At 39.9% G+C, this 12,885-nt stretch overlaps 1 protein-coding gene across 1 annotated transcript; it reads left to right on the top strand.

Moving 5' to 3' along the window:
• The first annotated feature begins 535 nt into the window (after positions 1 to 535).
• Positions 536 to 12,447, top strand: urod (uroporphyrinogen decarboxylase). Its single transcript, XM_056293281.1, has 10 exons — positions 536 to 697; positions 2,814 to 2,926; positions 3,710 to 3,789; positions 4,490 to 4,552; positions 5,600 to 5,797; positions 7,593 to 7,754; positions 8,649 to 8,783; positions 9,156 to 9,256; positions 10,180 to 10,246; positions 11,135 to 12,447. The coding sequence occupies exons 1-10, from the start codon at positions 657 to 659 to the stop codon at positions 11,297 to 11,299; spliced, it is 1,125 nt and encodes a 374-aa protein (XP_056149256.1). The 5' UTR covers positions 536 to 656; the 3' UTR covers positions 11,300 to 12,447.
• The last annotated feature ends 438 nt before the right edge of the window (positions 12,448 to 12,885 follow it).

Below are 12,885 nucleotides of genomic sequence, written 5' to 3'. Positions count from 1 at the left end.
ATGCTAGACTGAAATTAAACCGCTATAGTTTATCTTGGATATCTTTGACTCTGAAAGTTACAATGCTGATTTACAACAGGAGCAGAAAACTTAGATCAGTTTTATCTGAGTTTATTTTATTTTTTTAATTCTATTTTTACTTCTATTTTATCTCTAAATACCCGTTTTTTAAAAATACCTTTCCTGTGATCAAGGGCATATGATATACATGGATGAGATCGGATCGTACCGGGTTAAATAATACATTGTTGAAAAGAAAGAGACAGATTGAGCGATAAAAGTGTACAATTTAAAAGATTTTTTTTAGAAAATCATCAAAGGTTGTGTGTTGTGTTGTTCATTTCTAATTCCATTTTTTTTCCAAGTCAACATGATTGGTTTGAATATAGTTCTGCATTTTCTCGAAGTTCCCCGATTCCGACTTCCGTTCAGTTGGTGGCGGTAATGGTTCAAAATTTTCAAAATGGTTCAAAATCTACCGCCATAGACAGCTGAGGAAGAAGAAGAAAAAGGTCACATGACGTGTCAAAGATGGCGGTGACCGTAGCTAGGAAAGGGGTGTAACACTTTCAAAATGTTGTGCAAGCTGGTCCGAGTAACAGTTTAGAAACCGACAAGAATAAAGAAAGCATCGCTCCTGAGTCGCTGCCAACTTTATGAGCCCTGTCTTCATCATGAACAAGGACGATCTGATACTGTAAGTTGTTATTTCACGTCGTATTAACAGGCTGGTTGGTACCTATCGAAGTATTATGTATTTATAAAGCAATTTATGTCATCCTTACGAAACACATTTGGGAGGACGTCCGTTAAAGCCAGCATCAAGTCCACAGTTTATGCTGTATCATACAAAGAAGTTTAAACTTTTAATGGGCAATAAGCAGCTGAATTGGAGGGTTTTGTGACATGAAAACGACAGGTGCCGACATCCTGATGCTATTCTTTCTTTTTGTGTTAAATACGCTTCTGGCTTGGAAGACAATCAATCAATCCAATTTTAAATATATGGCATATTTCGTACATTCAAATGCAATGCGATGCGCGTTACATTAGGTGAAAAGTGCACAGACAAAAAGAAGGTAATGATACGCAAATAACAACCAAATCTTTTACCGCTATGAGAGGACCATAGCGTCTTAAGAGTCCATTTTACCTACTCAAAGGTTTTAATCCATGCAAACATGAACGAGAAATCAGCATAACAATAACTTAAACCCTTTAACGCATTCTGTGCATTTTGAATCTAAAGGAAAACTTGCAACAATATGGTCACATTTCAATCCTAAACGTGTTCAATTTGTCCTCTTGAGAATCTGATAGTGTGTTCTTTTACCTTTATCTATCTATCAATCAATCAATCAATCAATCAATTAATCAATCACAGTATGTATGTAACTCGTTTTATACTTAAACATGCAGTGCAATGCATTTTGGATTAAATAAAGTGCACAGATATCATTCCACATCATTGTTGTTATTACGAAAAGCAACTACAGAAATCACAAGTTAAGTTTCTTTGACCAAATCGTCAATTTCTGGGTCTAATGTTATTAACAGGGCTGTAGGCAATCCACCCTAATACTGAGAGGGACAGTGTTTCACATCATTACTCGAACTAGACCCGGTGATGTAATTTTGTCTTTTGGCTGCTGTAGTTTGTCTTTTATAATTATAAAGCAAAGGGCTTGCTTTAATCTGTTTTCATCATCACATCTTTTATTATGGAGAGATGAATAACACATAGCCTCCTTTATATTCAAGTCGAAATTGATATTCACAGTCAGCCTGTCACGTTGATGCCTCCGCAACAAACCATTCTTGCAACCGTTGCTCGACTGCCAGGAGATGATAAGAGAGGAGAGGGTCTCTATCTCAAACCATCAGTCTGTCATTTTCAGCTCCATATGCTTGATGAGGGGAAAGGGATGGGTGGGTCTTTAATTCAGATAAGAAAACCTGGCTTACCTTATTGCAGCCCAGAACCTAATGGACTGATGGATTGAATTTTCCTTCAATGTAATAATAAATCAAACTTATATAGCGCTTTTCTAACACTCAAAGTCGCTTTACATAAACGGGGTGAAACAACACAACAGATAAACATAACACAGACATACAGGGGTGGATGGGAAGGGGGAGCTACGAGAGGGAGAAGCGGCAGCCACACATGACGCCAACAGTACTCTCCCACTTAAACAGATACAAAAGGGCAAGAAAAACAAAAAAAACAACAGCACTGTAGATGTTGATTTTTCTGTAGGGGTTTACTCCCACAGCCTATTCCTCTCCCGAGGTATCTACTTGGCAGTGGCACTATTTAACCCATAGCTGGAGAGTATTGTGTAATACATAAAGGCCCAATCATATATTACTATTATTTTTATGCTCACCTAAACATCTTTTTGTATTTTTGATTTTTTTTCTATCATATTTGTTTTAATTGTCATTGGTTAAAATATTTTGTTGATTACTATGGGTAATTTATTTTTATTGATAGTGTAGAATACTATTGCTTGGTGTAGTCATTAATTGGATAGAATAGACACTATGATTGAAGGTTGTCCTTGCCCATACTACTATGCATAATGTGTACAGATATATTTTTATTTATTTATTTATTTATTTTAAAATGTCACAATTTTGGTTGCTGGTTCAGTTGCAGATTGTGCTGATTTTATTTAGCTACTGTTTGATAAAAACACATTTATTCATCACCAGGGTTTGTTGGTTATTATGACGCATGGTTGTAGTTATGACTGCATTATTGCTGAACAAACAGGACACAGCCTTGCCTTGTTTTCTTTTCTTTCCAGACCGAAGGATTTCCCTCAGTTGCAGAATGACACTTTCCTGCGTGCAGCCCGAGGAGAAGAGACACAACACATCCCAGTCTGGTGTATGAGACAGGCCGGACGATACCTACCCGGTACAGTCCACAAAACACCACTTCTTCCTTTTTCTTCACAAGAATCACTCTTTTTTCTTGAACATAAATATTCACTTGTACCAACAACACAACGTTAAGTATTCATTTTGAAACGATGAAATAACAAGAGTAAAAACCTGACAATATATTGCTATCAGTGTGTAAATTATGCTGTAAAATTGTGATGGACAAATTCTGGAAAGATGTTCTTAAAGAAATCAATGACATAATTGGTCAAACAGGGAACATTCCTCCTTCATCATGCATTCTTGGTGTAGATAATCCCCCAAATATTCCTCCAAATTAATTAAAACTCCTGGAAATCCTCTTCTTCTGTGCTAAACGATGCATTTTATTGAGGTGGGTGTTGGAAGAACCCCCTAACATTGCACTGTGGATAAGCAGTTTGTTAAGAGTTCATGCCTCTTGAAACACTCAGCTTTTATTTAAGAGAGGAATCTTTTCAGTTTTATGAAGTTTGGAGTCCTTTTTCAACTTACTTAGGACTTGATTGTTTGCAGACGATAACAGCAGGGCTCTGTGGGGGGAGTAGATGTTTTATTTTCAATGCATTGTTTATACATTCCTATTTTGTATTGTCACTAGCTTTTTTTATCTGTAAACCTGTTGATGTTTAAATTTTTAAAAAAAATTGTGATGGAATTTGTGTTCCAGACGTCGACATTGTAATTCATTATTTAACCTAGGAACAAACCAGTGACTGCTCTATTTCCACCAGATACATCATGTTGTTGTTGTCTGTCTAACTTGATGTCTGTGCAGAGTTCCGCGAGTTCAGAGCAGGAAAGGATTTCTTTGACACGTGTCGCTCTCCAGAGGCTTGCTGTGAGCTCACTCTGCAGGTAGCGGTTTTCCAAACTTTATCCCTGTAAAACCACATGTTTGATTATTCCCTTATTAAGCCAAATTGCACAGGTTTCCAATCTCAACTATTTATACCAATTCATTACATTTGCACATTTAGATTGTTGTATTTACACAAGGACTGAGACAACTGGCACTGTAGCCCTGTCTAGAGCTGGGCAATATATCAGTATAATATTGATATTGTGACAGGTCATTAGATATGGTGTGGGATTTGTTTCTGGTAATATGGTGATATAACGTAAATGTTGCCATTTCCTGGTCTTAAAGGCTGCATTGTAGTAAAGTGGGACAATTTTCGGGACTTATTCGACGGCTTTAGCTGTGTGAAATCAACAATGAATGTCAGCATATCGACATTACTAATGATAATTTCTTAACATTTTCTTTTGTGTAAATATCTTCTGAAGTCACCAGTCATCATTCCCATAGTGTTGTCACATTATCAAGTTAGTCAGTCAGAAATATTGTGATATTTAATTTTGTCAATACCACATACCAATGTCTATGACTCAATATATTGGAGCCAGGCCTTTGAAACCCCCCCCCCCCTAATATCTGGTCCCTTTTTTTTAAAAAAGTATTTGAATCAAAAGTATTTTGCAGACTGTATCATATGTTAACCTTACAAAGTGATTCTTTCTAATTTCATTTCTTCCCCACTATATACATCTGTAGCCTCTGAGACGTTTTCCCTTCGATGCTGCCATCATCTTCTCTGACATCCTGGTGATCCCACAGGTGAGGGTCCTTCTAAATGAATGCAACCTCCCTTTGTATATCGAATACTCTATATTGTCTACATGTGTTTTCCCCTGGAATTGGAACATATACACTGATCAGCCAAAACATTAAAACCACCTGAGCCCACTGCCACCGGGGAATACCGTTGCCATGATGGGTTGTACCTGGTCTGCAACAATGTTTAGGTAGGTGGTACATGTCAAAGTAACATCCACATGAATGCCAGGACCCAGGTTTTCCCAGCAGAACATTGCCCAGAGCATCACACTCCGTCTGCCGGCTTGCCTTCTTCCCATAGTACATCCTGGTGCCAGTTCTTCCCCAGGTAAACGACGCACTCGGCCATCCACATGATGTGAAAGAAAATGTGATTCATCAGACCAGGCCACCTTCTTCTATTGCTCCATGGTCCATTTCTGATGCTCACGTGCCCATTGTAGGTGCTTTCAGTGGAGGACAGGGGTCATCATGAGCACTCTGACCGGTCTGCAGCTATGCAGCCCCATACACAGCAAGCTGTGATGCACTGTGTTCTGACACCTGTCCATCATAGCCAGCATTAACTTTTTCAGCAATTGGAGCTACATTAGCTCTTCTGTGGGATTGGACCAGATGGGCTAGCCTTCGCTCTCCATGTGCATCATTGAGCCTTGGGTGCCCATGACCCTGTCGCCAGTTCACTGGTTGTCCGTCCTTGGACCACTTTTGGTAGGTACTGACCACTGCATACCGGGAACACCCCCCAGGACCTGTCAATTTGGAGATGCTCTGACCCAGTCGTCTAGCCATGACAATCTGACCTTTGTCAAAATCCTTACAGTTGCCCATTTTTCCTGCTTCCAATGCATCAACTTCAAGAACTGACTGTTCACTTGCTGCCTAATATATCCCACCCCTTGACAGGTGCCGTTGTAATGAGATAATGTTAGTCACTTCGCCTTTCAGTGGTTTTAATGTTTTGGCTGATGGGTGTATGCTTTTTGTCCCACTTGAGTCATTTTTTCCCCTCTCATTCCCTGTCCCTCTATTACTATCATCTATCAGGCCATGGGTATGGATGTCCAAATGGTGTCTGGCAAAGGTCCCACATTCACAGCACCTCTGAAGGAGCCCGAAGACCTCCAGCTTCTGCAGGCCAAAGTGGACGTCAACAAGGAGCTTGGCTACGTCTTCAAGGCCATCACGCTGACCCGGCACAAAATTGAGGGCAAGGTGCCCCTCATCGGATTTACCGGGGCACCAGTGAGAGAAAATGGAAACACACACACACACACGCTCGGAGACAGATAGGCTGACAAAAAGTAATGGGCAAACAAACACACATGCAGACCCACAAATTTTCTATCATGTAAATTTTTTAGTGTGATTTGTTCTGCACTCTATAAAAAGATACTTATTATTGCTGATGTCCCTTAGATATTCGTAAACTTATATATATATATATATATATATATATATATATATATATATATATATATATATATATATATATATATATATATACACTACCGTTCAAAAGTTTGGGATCACCCAAACAATTTTGTGTTTTCCATGAAAAGTCACACTTATTCACCACCATATGTTGTGAAATGAATAGAAAATAGAGTCAAGACATTGACAAGGTTAGAAATAATGATTTGTATTTGAAATAAGATTTTTTTTACATCAAACTTTGCTTTCGTCAAAGAATCCTCCATTTGCAGCAATTACAGCATTGCAGACCTTTGGCATTCTAGCTGTTAATTTGTTGAGGTAATCTGGAGAAATTGCACCCCACGCTTCCAGAAGCAGCTCCCACAAGTTGGATTGGTTGGATGGGCACTTCTTTGAGCAGATTGAGTTTCTGGAGCATCACATTTGTGGGGTCAATTAAACGCTCAAAATGGCCAGAAAAAGAGAACTTTCATCTGAAACTCGACAGTCTATTCTTGTTCTTAGAAATGAAGGCTATTCCATGCGAGAAATTGCTAAGAAATTGAAGATTTCCTACACCGGTGTGTACTACTTCCTTCAGAGGACAGCACAAACAGGCTCTAACCAGAATAGAAAAAGAAGTGGGAGGCCGCGTTGCACAACTGAGCAAGAAGATAAGTACATTAGAGTCTCTAGTTTGAGAAACAGACGCCTCACAGGTCCCCAACTGGCATCTTCATTAAATAGTACCTGTTAGAGCCTGTTTGTGCTGTCCTCTGAAGGGAGTAGTACACACCGGTGTAGGAAATCTTCAATTTCTTAGCAATTTCTCGCATGGAATAGCCTTCATTTCTAAGAACAAGAATAGACTGTCGAGTTTCAGATGAAAGTTCTCTTTTTCTGGCCATTTTGAGCGTTTAATTGACCCCACAAATGTGATGCTCCAGAAACTCAATCTGCTCAAAGAAGTGCCCATCCAACCAATCCAACTTGTGGGAGCTGCTTCTGCAAGCGTGGGGTGCAATTTCTCCAGATTACCTCAACAAATTAACAGCTAGAATGCCAAAGGTCTGCAATGCTGTAATTGCTGCAAATGGAGGATTCTTTGACGAAAGCAAAGTTTGATGTAAAAAAAATCTTATTTCAAATACAAATCATTATTTCTAACCTTGTCAATGTCTTGACTCTATTTTCTATTCATTTCACAACATATGGTGGTGAATAAGTGTGACTTTTCATGGAAAACACGAAATTGTTTGGGTGATCCCAAACTTTTGAACGGTAGTGTATATATATATATATATATATATATATATATATATATATATATATATATATATATATATATATATATATACTATGCCTGCATATATACTGGGGTACACTCTCTTTGGTGTAGCTATTTTGTGTTGTATACAAATAGAGATTTGTTGAAAGGTTTGTATCACATTGGGGAGCTGATAAGGTACTGCGGCATTCCCCAAAGCAAAGTCTGATTGCAAAAGAATTATGCAGCCTTTCATGATATGACTTAAGATGTGCGGGACTCTGCCCATTTGAAACAAAGTAGACGTGATGATGATGATCAGTCATCAGTCCTTTACCGCTTTTCTCTCTTCTCCAGTGGACGCTCATGTCCTACATGATCGAAGGCGGAGGCTCTGCCACCCAGTCTAAAGCGAAGCGTTGGTTGTACCGCCACCCTGAGTCCAGCCACATGTTACTGAGGATGCTGACTGATGTCATAGTGGAGTATCTGCTGGGACAGGTTGCTGCCGGGGCACAGGTGAGACAGCCTTTTTGCATATGAAAGTAGATTACAGTAAAAGGTCGTAATCCAGTGTCAGAAGCGTTCAGATTTCATCCACTGTTTTCAGCGCCAGTCCAGTCACCGTCTAAGGATCATAAGAAGGATCACACTCTTTGCTTCTATGCATTTTGCCTCTGCCACTATTAGTTTGGACCCCGTTCTCTGTAGCGACTGTCTTTCTTCCAACTAGCCTTTTGAATAATCAATGAGCTTGTGTTGTTTGACTGTTAGTTATTCTTTTCTTTAAGTTACCCAGGCCATACACAACATTTTATCAGGTTTCGTTACAAAATCATTACAACATACATAGGGCAAAATCCTACAAAGTCCCTTTCTGTTTTTCTAAAACTTTACAGATACATACATATACACATATCGCAACAAACAGTAGAATTTCCTTGAGACATCTCCCAAGTTCTTCGTTCATCTAACTTGAAAATGTCTAGTTTACTCATAGCATGTCATATACAAAGAGCACACAAAATAAGTTTCATTCTCAAATTCATCCAAATTACACAGCAGACAGACACAGTAGACTAAAGTCTCTTTTACTGACCGATCATCTAATGTCTGTGAGAAACAATTTTCAAAATGAATGGTTCTACCTGTGTGTTTTTTGATTGTGATTTGCTATTGCAGATATGCTTTAGCCATTTCATGAAGTGAACTAAAAAGTCATTATTTAAATGTGTGTGTTAGGAGCCCTGCTGAGTTCATGCTCTAGTCTACATCTTTTGACATTGTACTGTCTGTTCATTTCCTCTATAAAAGAGGTCATCAGTCTCACCAAGTATATAACCTTTGTCAATTATATATTAATCTAAATACACCCCAAAAAAATGTTTTCCCTTGTTATGTGTTTATGTGCAGGCTCTTCAGGTGTTTGAGTCTCATGCCGGCATTTTGGGACCAGTAGAGTTTAAAGAATTCGCTCTGCCTTACCTTCGAGACATCGCTCGTAGGGTCAAAGACAAGATGAAGGCAGCAGGGAACGATGTACCAATGGTGAGAGAGAGAGCATGTGTCACATGCGCACGCACACATGCATATGCGCACATATACAATGCTTGCACATAAGTACACAAATGCATACTTCCATAGATATCCGCAAAAACAATTTGTGGTGAGGGTACCACTATTTTGATTTTTCTCCAGTAGGTGGAGGCATTTCACTGGCTATCATTCATGCTATTTGTTTAAAAGTTACTGCATATACTGTATCAATACTTGTAACCTCTTTTCTCTTGTACGTGAGAGAAAGAGAGAGAGAGAATTTCAGAAACAAACATGTTGATTGATGAATTTTCTTTGGATGTGTGTATTCTAGTTCACAAGTGTGTGTGGTTAATGTAGAGGTGTTGTGTTTTTGTGTGTCAGATTGTGTTTGCAAAGGATGGCCACTATGCTCTAGAGGACTTGTCTCAGTCTAACTATGAGGTAGTTGGGTTGGACTGGACCATTGACCCACGATCAGCACGGTAATATGCATAAACACACTTCCACTCCAACATTAACAACCAACCCTGCACACAGACACGTTCCAACATTAACTCCCACCTGCACACACACATACACACGCTTCAACATTAATTGCCAGTCTGCATGTACACACACACACACACACACACACACATACACTAAATGTAATCAGAGTAACTTGTAACACCATGTGTTGAGAGAGAAGCAGGATGGATGTAAACCTCTCCTAGCCTCATTTTGCACCAGTCAAATTTTCTGCTCTTCTCTCTCTCTCTCTCTCTCTCTCTCTCTCTCTCTCTCTCTCTCTCTCTCTCTCTCTCTCTCTCTCTCTCTCTCTCAAGATTTTTAATATATTGCCATAGCTCCATACAGGATTGAAATATCTCTAAACCGTATGGGGAAGGATCAGCCAAAGAATCATCACCACTGTTACCTGTTAACAGCCCCTTTAAAATCAGGTGTCAGGTGGGGTCGTGGGCTAATGAACACCATTCTGTCAAGGCTAATCCACATGGTGATAGTGCAGATTTGAATCTTAACTCTTGTTACAAGGTTTAGGGAGAGTTGTTTGTACACCTCAGCCCTCTTTTTAATTCAGTTCACAAGGAACATTGTCTCAATGCATTGGATCCACTGTGCTGGACGGCCACAGAATGAGAGTTCTGACAGGGATTCTGATGCAGAACCATGTTCCTGAGAAACACTAGCAACACGAGCTTCTCCCTAAAGAGTCAGTTACTGCCCTCATTATTCACAGGCTTCAGGTTAACAAACTTGGTTTCCTGGCTTAGTCATCAAATGGCAACTTTACTCTTTACTCATTAACACATTACCTGTGTGTGTGTGTGTGTGTGTGTGTGTGTGTGTGTGTGTGTGTGTGTGTGTGTGTGTGTGTGCGTGTGCGTGTGTTTTTGCAATCCAGGGAACGTACAGGAGGGAAGGTCAGCCTACAGGGAAACATGGACCCCTGCGCTCTCTATGCTCCTAAGGTAACCTCTGCCTTTGCTTTGATATGCACCTTCACATGGTCCGAAATACCACTCTTAAAAATAAAGAACCAGATAAATGAAACTAAAGTTTTAGATAGTCCTGTTTGTGATGTTACTGCTTCTGAAACTATTTATTTAACCCTAGTTGTCAGAAACAGTTTTTTGCCCAACTATGGGCTGTTAGTCTGTACTAACTACAGACACGTATACCAGTGACAAGTTCCTAAAATCTTAAAACTGGGACCCAATTTTAGTGGAATACTCAAGCGCACAGACTTATTAACATGTACAAGTGTTTTCATATTTGGGGCCAGCTATGGTCCATAGCATAACCATTGCAGCACAAAAGGTCTTGTATCGGGGATCGCCGGTTCAAACCCCCATGTTATTTCCAGCTTCGTTGGGTGTCCTTACAGACATAATTGGCCATATCTGCGGGTGGGAAGGCAGATGTGGGTATGTGTCCTGGTCGCTACACTAGCGCCTCCTCTGGTTGGTCGGGGCGCCTGTTTGGGGTGGGGTGGAATAGCATGATCCTCCCACGTGCTACGTCCCCCTGGTGAAACTCCTCACTGTCAGGTGAAAAGCAGCGTCTGGCGACTCCACATGTATCAGAGGAAGCATGTGGTAGTCTGCAGCCCTCCCTGGATCAGCAGAGAGGGTGGAGCAGTGACTGGGACAGCTCAGAGTGGGGTGATTGGCCAGGTACAATTGGGGAGGAAAAAAAAAAGGGGGGGGGGATCCACAAAAAAAAAAGGTCTTGTATGCGTGTCTGTTTATTTTAATCTAATCGTCATTTGTCTCTTCTGCCCCTCAATTTCTCCTCTTTCCCCATCCTCCACTCTGTTTTTCCTCTCTCATACCTCTGTCTCCTCATCCCACCTTCAGGAGCGCATATCAGACATAGTGAAGAAGATGCTGGAGGGTTTCAGTACCAGGGGCTACATCGCCAACCTGGGCCACGGCCTGTACCCCGACATGGACCCGGAAAGCGTGGGCGCGTTTGTCGAGGCGGTACACACACACTCTCGCCGGATGACCAAGCAGCTGTGAAGATGTTAACTTGAATACTGAAATGTGAACACAGACACGTGCTTTCCAGCAAAGATGTCAAAAATAATCACTTATGGTAGATTGTATACAAGGCTGACACAACCATGTACAGTGATGAGATAATTAATGTATACAGTGTGACATAAGAGGTTATGAATGATAATTATGATGTATTGTTACTAGAAAGGACAGCGTTAGGAAGGAGCTTGTATCTGTTGACCTAAAAAACAAATGTACTAACATACAAAGCACAGCAAAACGTAACGGAACCATTTTTCTTTTTTAGTAATTTGAGGAAAGGGCAAGGTGATTTTTTCCCCCCCAATTGTCATCTTGGCATTTTCATGTTTCAGATATACATTTTCATTAAGTTTGATGGCTACCGGGGTCATGAAACATGTAGGTGTGGAAGACGATGTCAGGTGTCCATTCAGTGACATAAAATAGATTAAACAGAAAATCGGGCAGTGAAAGATGCTGCTGATGAACGAAGCAAAGGGCTCAGCAGTACCAGCATGACAGTCGTGTAGGACGCTCACACCAAAGTGTATTTATTTGGACTTTTTTCATACATTTTCTCACCTGTGTGGTATTTTAAGATTAAATAGATAAAAGGATAAAATGATGGATTTTTTTTTTCTAGACAATCTGGTTTATCTCTTGTGTCTTGTCGGGTTGTTTCTCAGAATGTTGGTTTTTCAAGTTCAAAAAACAAAATGTTTTTCTCCCGAAAAGCTTTGATATGAAAATAAAGCCTGTATCGTGAGAAACGCCCGATCAATTATTGATTCTAACTTCAAGACAAATGAATATTAATGGGACAGTGTGTGTTTGCTGCCTAGCATCCCTGGTTTTAACCTGGAAGAAGTCTCTCACTGCGTTCATCTGTTCTTCCATGGGGGAAGCAAGTACAAGAAGACGCCTTTATACTGGTTTTATTTATGTTGTACATCACTTTTAATTTTCCTTCCTTTAAACTTCATCTTTTCAGATGCACTATGGGGACGGTGGGGAATTTGTTTGTGTGATTTGAGTTACTACACCGTACTACAACAACTGTTTTTTCTGAATATTAAATGCTGGCGGACGAAAACAAATGGGTTGTAATAAGACTTATTGTTTCTTTGTATTTCAAATAAAGAGGTCAAACATAATGAAAAGTGGATTTTTTTCATCATGGTTTTATGTCTTGTATTTTACATCAAGTTGGATTAGGTTTTTTTTTTTTCGGTAAAGGCACACCCAGAAAATCTGTTTTGCCTTTTCCTCTTTAGCAGCCTCCTCCCTGTCGGCCGTCTTTCTACACGACAGAGTCAACCCTTTTTTTTAATATGGGCTGGTCATAATCATACATCCTTCCCTCTGATGCACGTTTAACTCCACATGGAAGTGTCTGGTTTTTAGTGTCACTGGGTTTTTTTTGGGTCCATTCCAAAACACTATTTAGCCAGTGGATGTGTATTTGGGAGACACGGTGCCGGAAATGTATGTCACAGTTTCAAAAAACACATGATCCTTTTTTCAAAAACAAGATTTCCCACAACGTGCATTATCATACAGTATATGCAGGAACCATTAAGGTCTTC

This window comes from Lampris incognitus, chromosome 14 (assembly GCF_029633865.1).
Source record: "Lampris incognitus isolate fLamInc1 chromosome 14, fLamInc1.hap2, whole genome shotgun sequence".
NCBI classification, from domain to species: domain Eukaryota; kingdom Metazoa; phylum Chordata; class Actinopteri; order Lampriformes; family Lampridae; genus Lampris; species Lampris incognitus.
This window is presented reverse-complemented; position numbering and strand designations above follow the sequence as displayed.